This window comes from Centropristis striata, chromosome 10 (assembly GCF_030273125.1).
Source record: "Centropristis striata isolate RG_2023a ecotype Rhode Island chromosome 10, C.striata_1.0, whole genome shotgun sequence".
Taxonomy (NCBI): domain Eukaryota; kingdom Metazoa; phylum Chordata; class Actinopteri; order Perciformes; family Serranidae; genus Centropristis; species Centropristis striata.
In genome coordinates, this window is record NC_081526.1 from 15,803,521 (window position 1) to 15,821,791 (window position 18,271).

The window sequence follows — 18,271 nt, forward strand, 5'->3', positions numbered from 1 at the left end:
CACTGTGCTCTCTGACATCTCCCCTTCACCCCAAGTGGCATGTTTGTGTTGGACGGTGTCTAAGGATAGATGGGGTCAAGGCAGTGTAACCTTGGAGGAACAAATATTCATGATCAATAAGGGCTTTATTCCAAGCATCTAAATGATTCTTATGTCTGAAGCCGCTCCCCCCTCTCTATTTGCCCGTGCGGAAAAGCAGTTTAAAGATTTATGCAGACTAGGTAAAAGGACATTTTAAAAGACTACACAGTATCACTGCTTTCAAATGTCATGTAATCATAGGTTAGGGGAGAGCGCTGGGCACAGAGAGCTAAGTGATGTTACAGATAATGAATTGCCTCTGAAATATAATACATCGTGAGTATGATTCTTTGTTCCAAGCTCTGTACACCAACTCTGTTCAATTAAAGTTATTTATCTCTCTTGTTTTTTAACTTCATCAATTATATTGTGATACACTTAATGTCCATAAGAGGATGATGTATGATTGGTCTAATTATTTCTTATTCACCATGCTTTCTAAAGCATATCAATTTTGTTAATACCATGTAATTAAAACACGTCAGTGCGCTACAAGTTGCTGGCTGTATTAATGACTATGAAAATTATTTTAATTAAATAGCCAATTATAGAAAAATCCTAACCATGAGAATTGACATTTAAATGAATTCAATTTAAATTGCTTTTCAACATTGTTTTATCAAAGCTTTATGGGGTGAATAAATTATTACTTCAAACAATATACTGTGTCATTGATCATACACAAGTCTTGTCCCATATCCATACATTTTGAAACACTTTCCTGATGCCATACATCATACTGGGTGATTACATTTTGACATAGTCATTTGTTTACTGCAATCTCATCCACATGTACTGTACTTTTGTGTACTTAGGAAAAACTCTGTTAACTGTTTATGTTACTTAGTTGACTAAGTGTTCAGTCACGCTGGAAACTTCTTTAATGCTGCTAATTACAAACAAATTTTTGCAAAGACAATTTGACATTATAAGTCCCACTGTGGGACAGGAAGAAGAAAAAAAGCCATTTTTGTCATAAGTAAACAGTTTTTCTTAGTAAGTTGCTTCCTTTCAAGATGAGTTCCCATACATGATTTTTTACATGCAGTAGTGATTTAGCATTTGTGCTAAATTATATCAACAAAGTATTGTGGTGTAATGTACAGCACCAGTTTACAGACTTTATTTTTGTGTTACGCTTTGTTTTCATAACCGGGGTCAGACACATGCAGCCCACCCAGTCTGTTGAAAGGCCTTTGTATCTGAAACATCATACATATCCTGTGGTGCCTTTTAATACCTATTAGGCTACTCAGGCTCATATATTTTTTCCTGCATAATGTTAATGAAAGTCATTTTTCAGACATTACAAGCACAATGATTTGCAGTTAACCCATGCAAACAAGAGAAATAGTGGGCAAACTGTTGTGACATTCATTGTATATAATGAAATCTTAATATGGTGCATATTTAAGTGAAAGGTTAGCAACATAAAGGGCAAATGGATTGCCTGGCAATGAATTTTAAGCAGCTATTGATTTTACACTACAAGCTACCTCTTTCCCTGAATGATAATTTTGAAAATGGCACACTGCTTATCTTAAAGCTGATCTGACACAACAGGACAACAGGAATACACGGAATATTAAAGCAAATGTGGAGTGTGATAAGCAACACGCTCCCTGATGTGTACCACACTCATTTCACCTAATGAGAAAACATGGTAGGTGCTGATGTTACCTGCAAAATCCTGCCAATACAAATGCATCTAACAGCAAGTGGACAATTTAATTAAAATAAAAGTAAAAATGTTACTTTCATGTGTTTCTCAATATCCAGTGGTTATTTTGAAATTTAATATTATCTAATCACCGCTATCAGATTAGAGAACTAAAGAAAGAAGTCATCACAGCTGTGCTCACTGAAAAAAAACTTTTGAACCTCACTTTAATTTCTGCAAAATGCCAAACAAACTTAAGTCCACTTATGTATTTCTGCCATACACTGAAAAAAAATATTTTTATTGGCCTTATCCAAGACATTTTAGTCCTATCTTTTTTTAAATAGTGTGATCTAGTAATTTATTATCCACTTTAGGGTAATTCAACATTTAACATAGTTATTTCACTGGATTAGATCTGCAGTATGACTTTGTAAGAAAGGCAGGAATAAAGATACTGTAATTCATGATGTGCCACAAATTCATGTCCATGTACAAAACTTGTACTTGATCCTAACCTCATGGTACAGCGCTGCACTTCCTCCCACTCTGCCTTTATCCTTATTTCCTGTACTGTCTGAGATTGAGGGAAAGTTTGAGAGTTCATGTTCTAGCTGGGTTAAGCTTAGCTTAGTAGTCAGCATCATAAAACAGTACAAGCCTTAAACAAGCTGCTGTTCTGTCTGAAAGTTGTGCAGTATGTGAATAGTGGCTAAAATTGACACTGCAATACTGTGCAAGACACCCAAAAAGTAAACAGTTACTATTTTTATATAGGTTTAAACTAAGTACTCTTACATCACTCCAAATTCTTAAATATATTTGGCTCTGGCAAAATGAAAGGTTTGTTTTTTCTCATGTACAGTGGTGCTTCTCAGCTAATTTGAGTGCATTAACAATTTTAACAATGTTGGCAAAGACACGGTCATCTGCTCACCTGTAATTTTAACATAAAGTAATACAACCCCAGTTCCAAAAAAGTTGGGATGCTGTGTAAAATGTTAATAAAAACAGAATGAGTGTATATATTTACAAAAAATGTCACAGTTTGAAAATTAGACATCTTTGAATTTAATGTGGGTTACAAAGTATTTGCAAATCATTGCATTCTGTTTTTAAGTTTTTCACAGTGTCCCAACCAACAGGGTTGCACTTATGGTTATTGAACTTGAAATGGACAATAAGTGGAAATCAACTGCTGACATGAAGCATTGCACATTTAGATGATATGATAGATCCATTTAGATGGAAAATGAGTGATTACAGTCCAACTTTAATTACTGCACTTTACATGAATTCAGTATACACCGTAACATTTAGTGTAGTGTTGTAATTTACATAGAAAACATCTAGCTCAAAGCAACCATTGCTTCATGTTGTTACTTCATACAAAAAGCTGCAGCCACTTTGACTGTGTAAATATAATAATCATTACGGAATTAAATGAGACATTTTCCCTTTCTCACAGACAGGGTGTACCTCCAAAAGTGACTCATACTGGCATGTTCAGTGAGAAAATATGACATATGTGTTATCAGAATAAAAAACTAAAAACAAAAAAAACTAAAACTAATTGAGCAAAAATGCTGTTTTAGTTTCAGGACGTCAGCAAACACAAAGTACAAAAGTTTTGCAAACTGCTTATATTGCTTATAGTGATTAACTGTCAGTAACATCAGTATGGTGAAGTGGGTCATATAAAGCAGGTGTAACCTGTGTTGTTAGAAATAACTATTCACGGAAATTACAGATATACCTTGTGAATGCATGCTTTTTTTTGATCGCTGAAAATAACGTGCAAATTTGCACACGATTATAATCCGATCTCTCATATGTGCAATAAACAATTTAAACAGACCTGAAACATTTCAGTGTAGCCCAAGCCCAGTTATCTGTTCTTCAAAGGCTTCCACTGTCCCCTAGCTCCTCCCTCTCTGTACCGTGTGACAACAACAACTCATCCACAGAGCGGAGCTGCACTTTTCAGCTCATTTTCCTCCTGTCATTCCTCCTCCTATCTTTGATCATTGTCCCGCCGCTCAGCCCCCCCAAAACCCTCACTCAGCACGCCTTTTTTTCGGCAGCTCTTTTTACTTCCCAACTTATCTGAGGAGCTAAACTCTCGTGGATTCTTTCATTTAGGGGTGTCTCGGCAGGCTGGGTTTTATACTTTGAACTTCGGCTACTCTCTTCCCCTCCTGTAGGTGACCATGGCCGTACCGGCTGCTCTGATCCCACCAACTCCTCTGGTCCCACCGCCTCCGATCTCGACTCCCTCCACGACAACGTCCCCGCCGTCGACAACTTCATCACCATCTCCATCCCTGGCCCCCCCATCTGGACCCGGACAGAACCTGTTCAGATCAGAGCTCCTCGCCACCAGCAGCCCGGGCATCCCGAACGCGGCTCTTCCACCCGGCAAACCCGTCTACTCGACCCCGTCGCCTGTTGAAAACATACCGCAAAACAATGAGTGCAAGATGGTCGAGTTGCGCGGTGCCAAAGTGGCCTCTTTCACCGTGGACGGCTGCGAGCTCATCTGCCTTCCTCAGGCTTTCGACCTGTTCCTGAAGCACCTGGTCGGCGGACTGCACACGGTCTACACCAAGCTGAAGCGGCTGGAGATCACGCCGGTGGTGTGCAATGTGGAGCAGGTCCGCATCCTCAGAGGGCTCGGCGCCATCCAACCCGGGGTGAACCGCTGCAAACTCATCTCCAGAAAAGACTTCGAGACTCTGTACAACGACTGCACCAATGCGAGGTTAGTGGCGAGCTCTGTACGGCATTTTGGTTTAAATGTCTTTACGGAGAGTCGTGCGTAAAGGCGCGGGAGCAAGGAAGGGGGAGACATTTTTCTTATATAAAAACAAGTGGCTTAAGTGATGTGATTATCACCCGAAGTTGAAAATCGCATGTTATAGTGTGTGTAAGCGTGTGAATGCGTGAGCGTGGGGTTTCAAACTCCATTCAAGCAATGTGCACGTAGTTGTCTGTTGGACGGGAAGAGGCCAGCGCGCAACATCAATGAAAAAGTTTAGTGAAAGTTTTTAACACGTGCAGGGCAAAGCTGTGCCATGATGGATAGCCTGTCTGCCTCAGAACAAATGAATCGATAATGTAGGCTACACAACGGCTGAGTTTCACAATACTGAATAAACTTCAGGTGTAGAACTGCCACTCTAAAGACTATTTCAAAAATAAGACAGCAGTCGTCTTTTATGAGCAACACTTTTACTATAGTTCCTTTTTAATTTAAGGAAACTTTTAACTCAACTTTATTTTTAATGACTCTGTGAGAAAATTAGGTTATGCCTTATTATATACCCTTGCCACAGGGGCAGTACAATTTCAATTATAATAACTTTGATTTTAAGAAAGTAAACAAGACAAACCGAGATTAACATAATTATATGACATGGACTATTTTTTGTATTAATTGATTTCTTGGTATTTACAGCCAGGACATTTATGCATTATTAAAGAGGTTACAGTACACTCACAACTCCTCTATGAGTGTATTTTCCACTGTAAATACGAGGGATAATTGTCATACACACATGAGAGTGTACCTTAATCAAACATCCTCAGTTTTTGTTAAAAAGGGAAATTAAAAAGTCAGGTAAACAACCACACATGTCAAAATTTAAACATTAACCCATCTCCCCAAATCAGATATTTTAAGCTTTAAATGTTTTAATATGGAGTGATTTAAGGGAGGATCAATATTTGATTATAAGCCATTTTTACTGTCCTGTTGCTCCTAGCTTTGATGTATCGCTCAGTCTCACAGGATGGTTCAGCCTGGTCAAATTTACCATCTTACCTGTCACTATGATTGATTCCATATTGATCTCGTACCCAGAAATGAGCTGGAAATGCAAATATGATGGAAAGGCTCACATCAGTGGGGAATAGCAATAAACACTGCGACTCACTTGGTTATCTCAGTGTAGAAAAAGAGAGTTTTGGAAATTTATAGTGTGAGATTAAACTTAATTCTGACGTTAAGATGCATGAGTGTATCAAAGGCACATGTGACACTCAAATGCACATGCACACACAGACGTTGCTGTGCAAATGCACCATTCTGTGCCATTAAGATCCATGTATATTATGAGGTTGAATACATTTTGACCCTCAAAGCAATTGCTCTATCTGCAAAGTGCCCTATTAGGCCTCGTTAGAAAATTCAAATAGCTCATTTAAAAAAAAGAGAGTGATAATATTACAGTGGAACATTTTTAATTTTAAAGCTTTTTTCTTGTGTAGTTTATTTAAGATTTTAGTAGCCTATATTTTTTATCTGTCAATAAACAGAAATTGATTTTCTCTTAATGCTTTGTAACAGTCAGCCTTTGTCAGCTTTATAAATACAATATTTCAAGCTTATAAATGTGTTTAGGCTCGATATTTTCCATTCCTGTTGCATAATTTGCATAAAGCATCAAGAGAGCAGAACCCCTCACCCCCCCTCTATAGAAAAAAAACATACCGTGTGGTGATCCTCTCCTCTCCTCAAGCCTGGCTTCAGGTGACAAAGTATGTGGTTGAACTCTCCAGGTTGTCAATGGGGGGATGGCCAGCGATGGGGTTAAAGGATAATGCAGTGCCTCGCGTCGCTTTAATGACGCTAAAGTGGTGGGCTATTACGGGCACATGGACAGGACTGTAATTGTCTCTGAAAGCAGCCAGGTACTCCCGGTGCTGGGCTGAAATCAATCACTCAGACCCGGCCTGCCTGCCCCATTTGGAGAATTACATCATGGAACAGTGAGGCATCCGCTGGATAAAAGGCTTCTGTTACTTAGAAAGAGTTGATTTTATTTGCAGGGATGTGTGCTTTACACCGTCTGTCATTGAATTTCTGCTGACAAAATGATCAGTCTGAATAAACAGGACACAGGTTGCCCTGTAGGTGAAAACCAGCTCTCTTCAAAGTCGATGCTCCGTTTTGCACCAACTTAAAAAAAGTATCACCGGTTATCCCGCTCAGGTTACACAACAACAGCCTGCTGCCTGAGATAGTTTAGCTTTTCATTTCGCCCTATTACCACAATGTCACTACTCTTATTGTACAGTGGCAGAGTGGTAACAATGAAGTGAATAATACTCCTGTACAATGGGTCTTACTATTTCACATGCTGTTTTTTTCCCTCCCACGGTCTATTGTGTTAAAACAACACTACTCTCATTTTGCACACAGTGTGAATGTGAATAGCATCACAGAGCACCGCTGCATCCCGCTGCTTTAGTTTTGATGTGGACACAAACAAGCTCCAACCAAATTGTTCCCTACTATGCTTACTTTAGCATAACACTTTTTGAACACATTCAATGGGAGACATGTTGTTAGGAAATGCAGTGTAGAATTATAATTATTTTTTTTAATATGGTAATGGCTTAAAAAATGAATTTTTAATGGGAAATTCCTTTCACATACTTTAACAGTGAGTGTTTGAACTATGTGAACTTTGCCTAATAAGCGACATGGTATTTTAGTAATTATTGTTCATCTTTAAAGATACTAGGAATATAGTCATCTTGACCCCTTCATTTTCTTAAGGACTCTTGTGCCAGATTAGCAGTGTTCGCTCTCGCTCCCAGACTGATCCAGGTTCAGTAATCTCCCCTACATTATGACTCTGGCCCTCCAGGAGCCCTCTGTTCCAGCTACTTGTTTTCCTTTTCATTTTCCCCGTGGTGGGATGGAAAAGGTTCTTATTGCTGTGTGACACTTGAACTCTCTGAAAGGTTATTATAACACGGGGGGGTGGTGGGCGGTGCAGAGATATCGCATATCTCTCATTGGTCTGCTTTGTGGGGGCAGGCTATCCGATGCTGGGGCGCAGAAATGCAGCAGTTAATTGACAATCATTGTCTACCCTTGAAGGTTAACCACACGCCCCAGACAATGTCCCACCACTGGGAATGGGACGGCTTTTCACTTACATGCCCTTCTTAAATAGATTTTCCCCGGCTCGTTTCAGTCAAACAGATCTTACTCTGAAATGTTACGAGTGACAGGTCACAGTGGAACGACTTCTTCTTTAACAGATATATTTAATTGATACTGATATGACAGGGAGTGTTATGAGAGCTATCACCTCTCTTGTTCCTATTTCAAGAGTGTTTATGCCTAAACACACATATTTGCAAATGACGGTAATTGTTTTGTTTAGCGCTCAGTGTGAGCTGCCACTGAGGGTGCCAGCTTGTCTCTCTCCCTCCTCTCCTCTGCTGAGCTCTTTTATAATATATTTGTTTTCTACAAGGCACGGATGTGTTTACAGGTACTCAGGGGAGATTTCTGGATTCCATTCAAATCATTCCCAGTCAGAGTGGGTGCTAAGATACCCGTCACCCAGCAACCACATCCAAGAGGGAGCTTGGGCGATAATAACTTCAAAAACAGAGTGACAGATGTCTGATTAGAGAGAGAGAAAGAGAGGGAGAGGGGGAAAAAGAGAGAGAGAGGGAGAGAGAGAGAGAATGGTATACAAAGCTGTTTAAAATCCAAATATATTCAGGTACTTTCTTGAAAGTCAAATTGGACCTCATATTGCATGCTGTTCTTTATTGAATGGAAAAACATTTAAACTTGCTTTGTTTGTTTATTTATTTATTTATTTTTTACATTTTTAATCCTTCAGTGGGGCTCAGCTAAATTTGATTAGGTACAGTACATGTACTCAAGTCAACTGTGCAGTTGGCAGATGGCGGCAAGGTGTTTTTTTGCGAACAGATAGTCTCCTTGAAAATCAAAATTGCTTTATTGACTTGACATTCATTCAGCTGGAACAAGTGCAAATTAAAACATTTTTTTTTTTAAATTACACCGACTATAGCTCGGTTGAAAAGTAACATTCATTTTCCTTCATTTCTTTTAAGATCAGTTTTTTTATAGCTTGCAATGAAGCTGAGCCAAGACTGTCGAAACCACAGATTTCACTTGTTAAGGAGGCTTTGTTTGACACTGTCTAATGTCATTTGTGGATTTAGAGGCTATTTGCATGGCAAAGAGGCCCGTATTGTTAATTTGCCTGTTGGATGCATTAGTTGTCCAAGCTCCTATCTTATTTGCATGCCTTTACTGGATCGGCAACAGCAGTTGAATTACCAATTAATTCCTCTACCAAATGAAATGGTTTAAATCACACATTGACATCAGGTCTTTCCACCTTAATCAGCATATTAAAATGACCTATTTTTACTATGCTCACCAACCATAAAGGGGTATTAGCTTTGATTTTTATAGACAACAGACTTAAGCTGTTTAAAATCTATCTGTCAATATGACTTGTCTAGCATATTAAACTAGATTTGTTAACAGTGATTTTACCTGATAATTTTACACTGGAGACTGATTGCCTGACAGGCCAGCAATAGATTTTGGGTCACTCTGATTTCCGTTCTCCTCTCTCCCCAGTCAGAGCTCTCCTGCTTGTCTTTACTCACTGGCTCCTTCACATTACAGCACATTTAGGGAGCATGGCGGAAGTCACTGACGCTCGTACCAGGATGTTAAATGCTACTGACAGAAGTTAGAGGGAGCAGATGAGATTTTCTGATTGGAGAAGGAATGCAGGCCCTTGCCTGGCTCTGTCTAATATGGTCACATAGAGAAATTGATTTTCCTCAGAAATTAATTAATTTTTCATATAGCCCAAAGCTGGAGTTTAAAAAAGAGTGCACACTTGCTGGTTTCCTATTTTCCCCCTTTTTTAAAGAATTATTGCCTAATCATATTAATACTTTTGCCCCAAGGATGAAAAGATAATTGTACAAATGCATTTGGAAATATGTATCACTGAGTATTTATGATTAAATTATGCAAATAACTCCGCTCCCATCCTTCGTGGGCGCAGATTGTCTAATTAGGATTGATATGGCGAATAGATGTTGGGGAATCTGAATACAAGCATGTCCAAAGAGCAGAAAATTGAAAATGACAAGGCTGGAATCCTTAAAAAGTGTGTAGGGTTTTTTTTCCCTCTCTGTCTAATTCAGCGTAGCTGTATCAGGAGTTAATTTTCCCCGGCTTCATTTCTCGTCTGAGCTGACAGGAAAAGGAATCCATCAGGGAAGCAATCTCAGATGGGATTCCACAAATTTCCTCCACTTGTTTTTTCTCTCCCTCTTCATTTTCGTGGAGGCTATCAGGGATGAATCTTCTCCTGAGTAAACATGCAGATGTTATTCCTCCAGTGTCAATGTTTTTGGAGCTCTCTACTCAATACAAAGGACTCCTCGTAATAATTGAAGTATATTAAGAAAGGAATGCCATCCCACAAAAAGCCCTTTGTACTTTGGGAATGTCAGTGAAGTAATGCATATCATATTAAGATTGCACTACTTTTTTTCTGATATTACTAAAAGTTATGAAACACTACTAATATTTGTCTTATATCATGCAATTCAAATTTAATTTTGTGTTAAGTTTAATAGGATAATTTCAGAGTAGGTGCATGCAAAGACTCATTTTGTTCAAATTAAATAAATGTAATAGCAAAATAATCATATATATATATATATATACATATATATATATGTATATATCTATATATATATCTATATATATATATATCTATATCTATCTATCTATCTATCTATCTATCTATCTATATATATATATATATATATATATATATATATATATATATATATATTTATATTATAAATGTCTTCAATATAGCACAGTATAATCCTATTTAATAAACCTAACTGCTAGTGAAGATGATAGAAAAATGCAAAATACCTAAACACAGTTATGCAGATGACACACAGATTTCTATAACAATATCACCAGGTGACTATGGGCCCATACAAGCACAGAGTTAGTGCTTTCAACAATTAAATGACTGGATTAATAGGAGTATACCAAGAATTAAAGGATTTATGTCTCAGCAGGATTTAGAAAAAGTTGTCCTTGTGTTTATCTTCAGTAGGCTCAATTGCTGCAATGCCATCTCGCCCTAAAAAGTTGATCAGACAGCTGCAGCTGATTTAGAACACTGTTGCTAACATCCTCACTAAGACCAGGAGAGACCACAAGAGTCCAGGGCTCAGATCTTACTGTGTATCAAAGAGTTGGTTTAAAAATAATATAGTTGGAAACTGTCTAATTCTAGATCTACTGCTCCGTTATGAACCGTGCCGACCTGGGACAGTTCTTACTTAGACCTGACCCCAGAGTTAAAACTAAACGTGAATAAGCAGTTTTCATGCACCACATATGTGGAACAAACTTCCTTGAAAATTGAGATTGCTCCCACTCTGAGTTCTTTTAAACCAGGGCTTCAAATATTTCAGTTTCCCACTACTTGGGGCTATTCATTTATTTATAGTTATATCTTGCACTGATTTTTATTCTACTGTTTGATTTGTCCAAGTTTATTTTTTGTTATCTATGTCATCCTCTTTAATTATCTCTTTTTATATTGCCTTTTAAATTTTTTCTTAATGTCTTTTGGTGTTATGTAAAACACTTGGATTTGGCTTGAGACAGACAGACAGACACACTGTACACTGACACTAGTTTGAGCAAACAGTTACATGTAATTTAACCACAGGCGTGTTCCTTGCTGGGCTCAGCGGTACATCACAGAGAAGAAATCAGGGAGGAAATGACATCGGCTTCCACTCTCTCTTCGTCTGTTGTTAGCTTCAGATGAACGGCGCAGCACAGGAACAGCACCAGTGCCTCCAACAGTATCTATTAAAGGGCTGATTGTTATCTAATCTTTACCTGGCGCTAGCTGGAAAAGCCCTGAAGCTAATGACACTTGAGACTAGCAGCACATTCTATGGTGGTTCAAAGCATCTGCTCAGTCAATACCTTTTGATGAAAAACTAAGAAAACGGCCCCACAGCTATTTACGTGAAATCTGAATTCACTTAGACACCAGAAACACTTTATGCAGTCAATTTGTTGCATTGAATTATAACTAACAACTTGCATAAAATGAGTTCCTGTTGAGCCAGCAGGCTAGACACTGATCTGCTTTCATGTGTCTGGTTTTGGAGCTTCAGACTATGATGTTCAGGTTTAAAATGGAACTGTATATTATTTCAATTAAAAATAAGTCAAACCATCATTAGTAAACATCAACAATGTTAATGTCCTAATATTTTTTCTCAGTAATGTTAGTGTGCCACTCATGCTAAATTAGACATTAAAATTGTTCTCTTAATATTTAAAGATATGTTCTATTTAAGGGAATTGTTCAACAGCAGCATTGGACACTGATCAGCAGATTGTTCCAGATCTGTCTTTCAAATGATGTAAAAAAAAAAAAAAAGCCCAACCCCATAAACCTGCTTAATCCGCTCAATCAAAATTCATTCATTAATCTTAAGGTCATTGTCAGCTGAATATTTCCTAAATTAGGAAATCAAGAAAAAAGTAACAAGTTATAGCTGTCAAAGGACCATTTTTAAACTGATGTATTAGCTTTTTTTAACAACCTGATCTACCTGATCTACAACCTGAAATTCAGGTTCAAAATAAAAAAGAATACCAGTGTTAAAGACATAAAGACCTTATGTGCTGTATATGGCTTTAATATGTGGACCGTAGCTTTATTTTCTATACAGAATAATTTCAGTTGTCAGCAGTTCAAAGTGAATGAGGCAGCTCGTTCTCAGTACTGTAAAATGATAAGGTCTGCAATTTTGGCTGTTATCCACAGAGATAGCCACACCCAGAGCTGCTTCCTGACGGCATCGCACACCTGTAGAGGTTATGAGCGGGGTATCAATATCACCAGGTCAACACATTTTCATCTAACACTGACATCTCTCTTTGCCTTCCACCCTCTCTCGCTGCTTCTGTCTCTCTCCCACTAAGCCTAGTGAGAATATTGGTGGGAGTCTTTATTGGTTGCAGCGCTTAGGTTTCTCCCCTCGTAGACTCAAATGTCACCGTCTCCCTGATGTTTCTTTAAAATCGCCTGTGCCACCACTTGCTGTGGCGCCCGGCTATTATTACCCTCCTCTTAAAGAGTGACAGTCGGGTCCTCAGAGACGTGACACAAAGCTCTGTGGATGGAGTTGTAGTGCTGTGTCAAGCCAATGCTCCCAGCCAATCAGATAGCAGGAAGCAGACCTCTGTAAACCTGGTATGCTATGAGGTTGGCAGAAAAGTCAGGAGACAGTTCAGTTCAGTTTCATACATTTCCGACATTATTTCTGCTCCAAAATCATAGAAATCCTGTTAAAAATCAAACAGAAAAATAAAGTTGTGGAACAGGAATCACTTTTACCGTGATCTTAAGTGGTCAAGCTGTCTCCATGCATGTGCTAATGCCTTGAAAGCAATGCACTGTAACAGTTACTTGTGTACGTTCCCAGTAATTCCACAGTAATGCAGAAAATGCAGTGAGACACGTTCTCTATGGAAATAAACATGGTTATGATAATAAAGCGGCCCTTGGCTGAAATGCTTTGTCCACATACATTAACCCTGTGTAACTTTCCCATTAGGAGCGTGTGAGTGTGTTTGCTTGTGTGTATGTGAGTTTCTCAGTGAGAGAGAGAGAGTTATGTGAGTGCGAGAGAGAGAGAGAGAGAGAGAGAGAGAGAGAGAGAGAGAGACACCCTCGCACAACTTCACATATGAATGGTCTTGTGTGAAAAGGAGGATGAATTGAGTCAAGCTGACATAGCATGCCAATAAGCTTTGTCTCATTTCCAATGCCGTATTCATTTGTGCCACAGAGAGATTTATTGCATGATTGACAATTATGAGAGGGTGACCTAGTTCTTTGTGATGGAACAAAAATGGTTTTCATCAGTTGCCTTTGCTGTCTTTTGCATTGTGTGTGTGTATGTGACGCTCCCTGGTAAAGAATAGGGATAGCCCTCCGTGCAAAGAGATACTTTTTTTCCTACCACCAACTATTGAAACTCATGCATTTTTCTAGTAATGGCTTCATATATTTTGCATAGAATCACATCATCCACTATGTCTGTTCCACAGCAGAAAAAATGAATTTCCTACCCCATTAAGCAATGTGAGCTGTCCAAATGGATCATGTTAAAGTGACATTTTTACGAATGCTCTTCAATCTCTAACTTTGGTGAGGAAATAAAAAGAAAAGGAAGTAATTTCACTGCCTGTGAATATGTATATTTCCAGCACACACTAGACCAATTTATACCACTCCCCACTATACTGTATTTCTGGCTGTTTTATTGTTTTTACCTGATCAGTCAATCCACAAATACATTCATCCTTTTACTGCTGTGACTGTCAGTAAAGGGCTTCATTTGTACTTTACATTTCCCGATTCCTTTATTCCTTTATGGTTCATTCTACCTGTCTATTAGCTGTGTGTTTTCTCTGTGTGGGTGTGTGTGAGTGTGTGCGCCCAGTGAAGCTTAGATTACTACGACTGTGAGGAGGAAGTCACTGCTCCTCCTGGGACTCCTGCTTGACTGGCCCCACAAATGATACAAGCCAGGGTTTAGTTGGGAGTTAATATCCTGCAAAATTGTCCTGCACTGCCTCGGCAGAATGTGGATGATTAAATGACACAAGCATATCAAAAACATTTTTCTCAGACTAGTGGCTGTTAAGTGTTGCGCCGGTGCAGCCCGTCTCCCAAGGTTACCATTAAAAAGAAAGGAATATTCAGTGGGAAGTGGGTGTCATTGAGCTGTGATTGTGTGTGTGTTTTCGTGTGTGTGCACCTGTATGAGCGTGTGCGTGCATGCTTTAGATGTTTTGTGTAATGCCCTGTTTGAGTGGTAATAATATCTCAATAGGATTTCAGGGTCTCATTGAGAGGTTTGGTAGAAGGTTGAGAGGACATATGCTAATTGTGCCTGAGAAGACTCGTCTCTCAGAAACACATCCCACAAGAGTTTCCTTGTACACTGTATGCCAGACTTCTCCCAGTGACAAAAAAAAAAAAAAGCTTGAGGCTCCAAAGCGATCCATTTTATCCTTTCTTTTTCAAAGGATGCAATGCTTTGTTTTAACCTCCGCAGGAAAGGAGATGAAAGGCAGTGTAATAAAGCCAAAAGGTCTTTCTGTAGTTATCAAATGGCCTTTCACTCCTGACCTTTAAGATGCCACAGTAGGAACTGGAGACAATGCTAGAAATACAGATCGGATTTCACAGATCAAACACCTCTTTGTATAGTTTACTTGCAAGGAGAAGAAAGAACAACCTTTCACAGCATCATTTGAACGTAGGAAAAAATAAAATCAAAAAATATTTGGAAAAGAATGAACTGCCTTGTCAGCACCTGCACAGATCAAACACTTAAAAAGTTAAAGAAATGCAGCAACAGATACATTTGGTTCAGAGGCATTTCTTTATTTCTTCCTTTATCTGACATTCTCCTGCTACAGCTATGGGCTCTGTATGCAGGCCTTTATAGTCATCAGGGACTTGGTGCTTCAATGTGCCTATGCCTATGTTTTTGTATGTGTGTACACATGTATTGACAGTACTGTTTGCCTTGCTCATTACATTATAATGTATGTCATCGACTAGGCATACACCATATGGATTTTTTTCAGCCGATACCAAATTGCCGATAATTACCTGCGTCCCATTGCAGATACAGACAAGATAACCAGTAATTTAAAAAAGGTATATTTTGAAAAGTTTATGCACACCTTAAGGTAAGAAAAACCTTGACATCATTATTGTTATAACAATAAAAACAAAGTTGTGATGTTTCAAAAGTACATCAGAAAAGGTAAGAAACTTTTGCATTTTAGAGCATTTTGCCAAAGAAATGTTGACACCTGCATTGACATCTTTGGCTCTCTAGTCAGTCTGCCGAGCCTCTTCTTCCGCTCCTTGTCGATCGCAAACCCACTTTAAAGGTGCACTTCACCACCTCCTTTATCAGATTGTTTAGATGCTGTCAATGAAAGACAATTTGGCTTTGTGATATCAGTTCTGTTTATCAGCTGTAATTGGAAAAACACATAATATTATAATAGAAAAATTTGCCGTCATTATCCCATTAACTTTTCCTGTTGTTGCAAGCCAAATAGACTAATTATTTCTATTGATGCTGTTCACCAGAAACTTCACTAGACATAATTGGAAAAACATACCAAAGAATTGTAAATCTTCAGATGAAATGGATGTCTAGCTGTAAGATGTCAACTTCGCTGCAGTTCTTTTAGCAGCACTCGTTTAATCTTATGTTACTGAGCTGTACTTATTGTGCTCTGAATTCTTAATGCCTCAATTTACACATATAATCATTTTTACATTAATATGGCTACTGCGACAAGATTTATATTTGATGGTTTTATGTGTGACGTGGGAGGTTCGGGATTAGGTTATTCTAAATGACAAGCTTCTGCATTGTAATGAGTGGCCTACGGAAACCGGCAGCCCATTTTTTCAATCACATCCATAGACGGGCTGACTACAGAGACCGCTAATCATGCTCTTAGATGTAGAACGTTATCAGGATGCATGATGGCACCCAGCATTCCTGTCATTCTCGACATTCTGCCGAGTGGTACTTGCTCTCTGAGCGTGGAGTGCTGGTGCCTGTGGACCCTGAAGGGCTCTGTGTAAGAGGCCCAGTCGGGGCCCTGCTGGGCCAGGCCTGTTGACAGTTCCTTGGCACTGTTGTCTCAGCAGGAAGACATCAGTTGGAGCAACAGAGAGGCTGTGGATGGAGGCCGTGTGGTCAGCGTAGAGAATGGAGTTGGAGAAGATTAGGCTTCACCCACGGGTCATTGTGTTCCCAGAGCAGGGCCGAGCCGGTCGGCCCCAGTATTGTTAAAGGGAAAGGTCAGGTCCAACGACCAGGCTAAGCCTATTAAACAACCCACACTGCTTCGTCCTAGAAACCTGACTGTGCTTTCTCTTAACTACAGGGCAGGGGAAAAATCAGCTTTGAACAGCTGAGGTCGGCCATATCCTGATGTGAATTGGAGACCACAGCTAATTGAAAATAATATAACTGTATACTCAAATGAAAGCATTGCAATCAAGTGTCTTCATAACACCAGGCAGCAGTTTTATATTGCATGTTTCATTTTCTAAAGGGCCTAATTGTTTTACAGAGCCCTTAAGTTGGTATACTGTACAGTATGTGCGCTTGGCTGCTGGAGGTTTGCTCTGACAGATCCTACCAGTGTCGAACAAATCCTCACATTTATATCCTCTCAGTACTAAATGCTTATGTACCGCATTCATAAGGTCGTCTGAGCCCCAACACACTCCCATAAGTCTCCTTTAGCTGTAGTGATGGCTGATGTCAGGGATGTCTGCTGAATGAAAGGAAACACAGGCAGATAGCGTTTGATCCGTGATGGAGATGAGTCCACATAGGAGTAGAGCTAGTGATTAATAATGGTGCATCTGGGTAAAAAGGATGTCATCCCCTGGACGTCTAATGAAAGCTCTTGAACATATCTGGGAGAGGCGATATGTTGACAGTGGATGATGCAAATGAGGCTAAATGTGAGAGGAAACCTGAAATGAATCACCCCGCTGTCTCAGTGGCGTTTGTGTGTGTGTGTGCACGCGTGTGTGTATGTGCCCCGACTAGCAGCCAGCCGTTTACGCCGTACAAAGCTCGGTGTGACACTCTCCCTCCTTTGTCTCAAACTGCTAACTGTATTTAATTTCACATCTTATCGGGCCGGGCTTTGTCTGTCTGTGAGTCTCTGCACAGTGGAGGCGACCCCCGGAGATAAACTCTGTCAGGCTCTGGGGTGATTTATTAAATTCTGATTTCTGTGAAGGACTTTAATGTCGAGGGGGTGGGAAGAGCGGGAGGGTGGACGGGGGTGTTGGCGAGAGGGGGGGTGGTGTGGGGGAGAAAATATGTCGCAGGTGTCTCTGCCAGCCCCGGGCACTGTTCTCTCTCCATTACCAGTATTGTTAGGTATATAGAGGCAGGAGAAAAGAGAGAAGTAGGAATCTATGCTGAATTTCCTGTCTTTGTTGTGGCAGTGGGCTTGTTTTTTCCCTCTGTTCTAGGCCAGAACAGCCATATCAAATCTCACTTGTTTGGACTGGAGATAGCGACTGGAGTGTGGAACGTGGGTTAGTTTCATAGAGGGCTCGACCCAGCTCAGGTTTAACGGTTATATTTTAATACTTCTCCTTCTCTTCCTCATGACACCTAAAGGGGGCTTTAACCCTCCATCCAAATCTATTAGGTAAATCCTTTGACCTTATCAGGCTCCTTACCCCCCCTGATATTTGAATAAAACCCGATGTCAAGACATGTGTGACATTTTTTGTGGAGTTCAGCAGATTTTATGGGCAGCTATTACAGCCTTTCTGGACCCAGTGCTTCAATTTAAAATATTTTCTTGTTAAGCACACTTCACAGGTCAATTGTGGCTGTGCCGAAGCTCAACATGTTAATTTTAATATCATTTTATTCATCTCAAATGCATCAGCTCCTCCCCCTTGAAACCTATTTTACATTTCTCTTTCATATCACCTTAATCTAAATTGATGTGTTATCATACATGGATCTCAGAGGAGGGGATCAAATAATGACTGTCAGTGGTGCATGGTGAACTGTGTTTTT

General features: G+C 39.5%; 1 protein-coding gene across 9 annotated transcripts in view; it reads left to right on the top strand.

Moving 5' to 3' along the window:
- Positions 1-3,744: 3,744 nt before the first annotated feature.
- Positions 3,745-18,271, top strand: part of dachd (dachshund d) — a 98,770-nt gene continuing 84,243 nt past the window's right edge. For all 9 annotated transcript variants that reach the window (XM_059342849.1, XM_059342855.1, XM_059342857.1 and 6 more), the window contains exon 1: positions 3,745-4,502. In XM_059342849.1, coding sequence (XP_059198832.1) covers positions 3,952-4,502 — 551 coding nt within the window. In that variant the 5' untranslated portion in view covers positions 3,745-3,951. The remainder of the gene's footprint in view (positions 4,503-18,271) is intronic.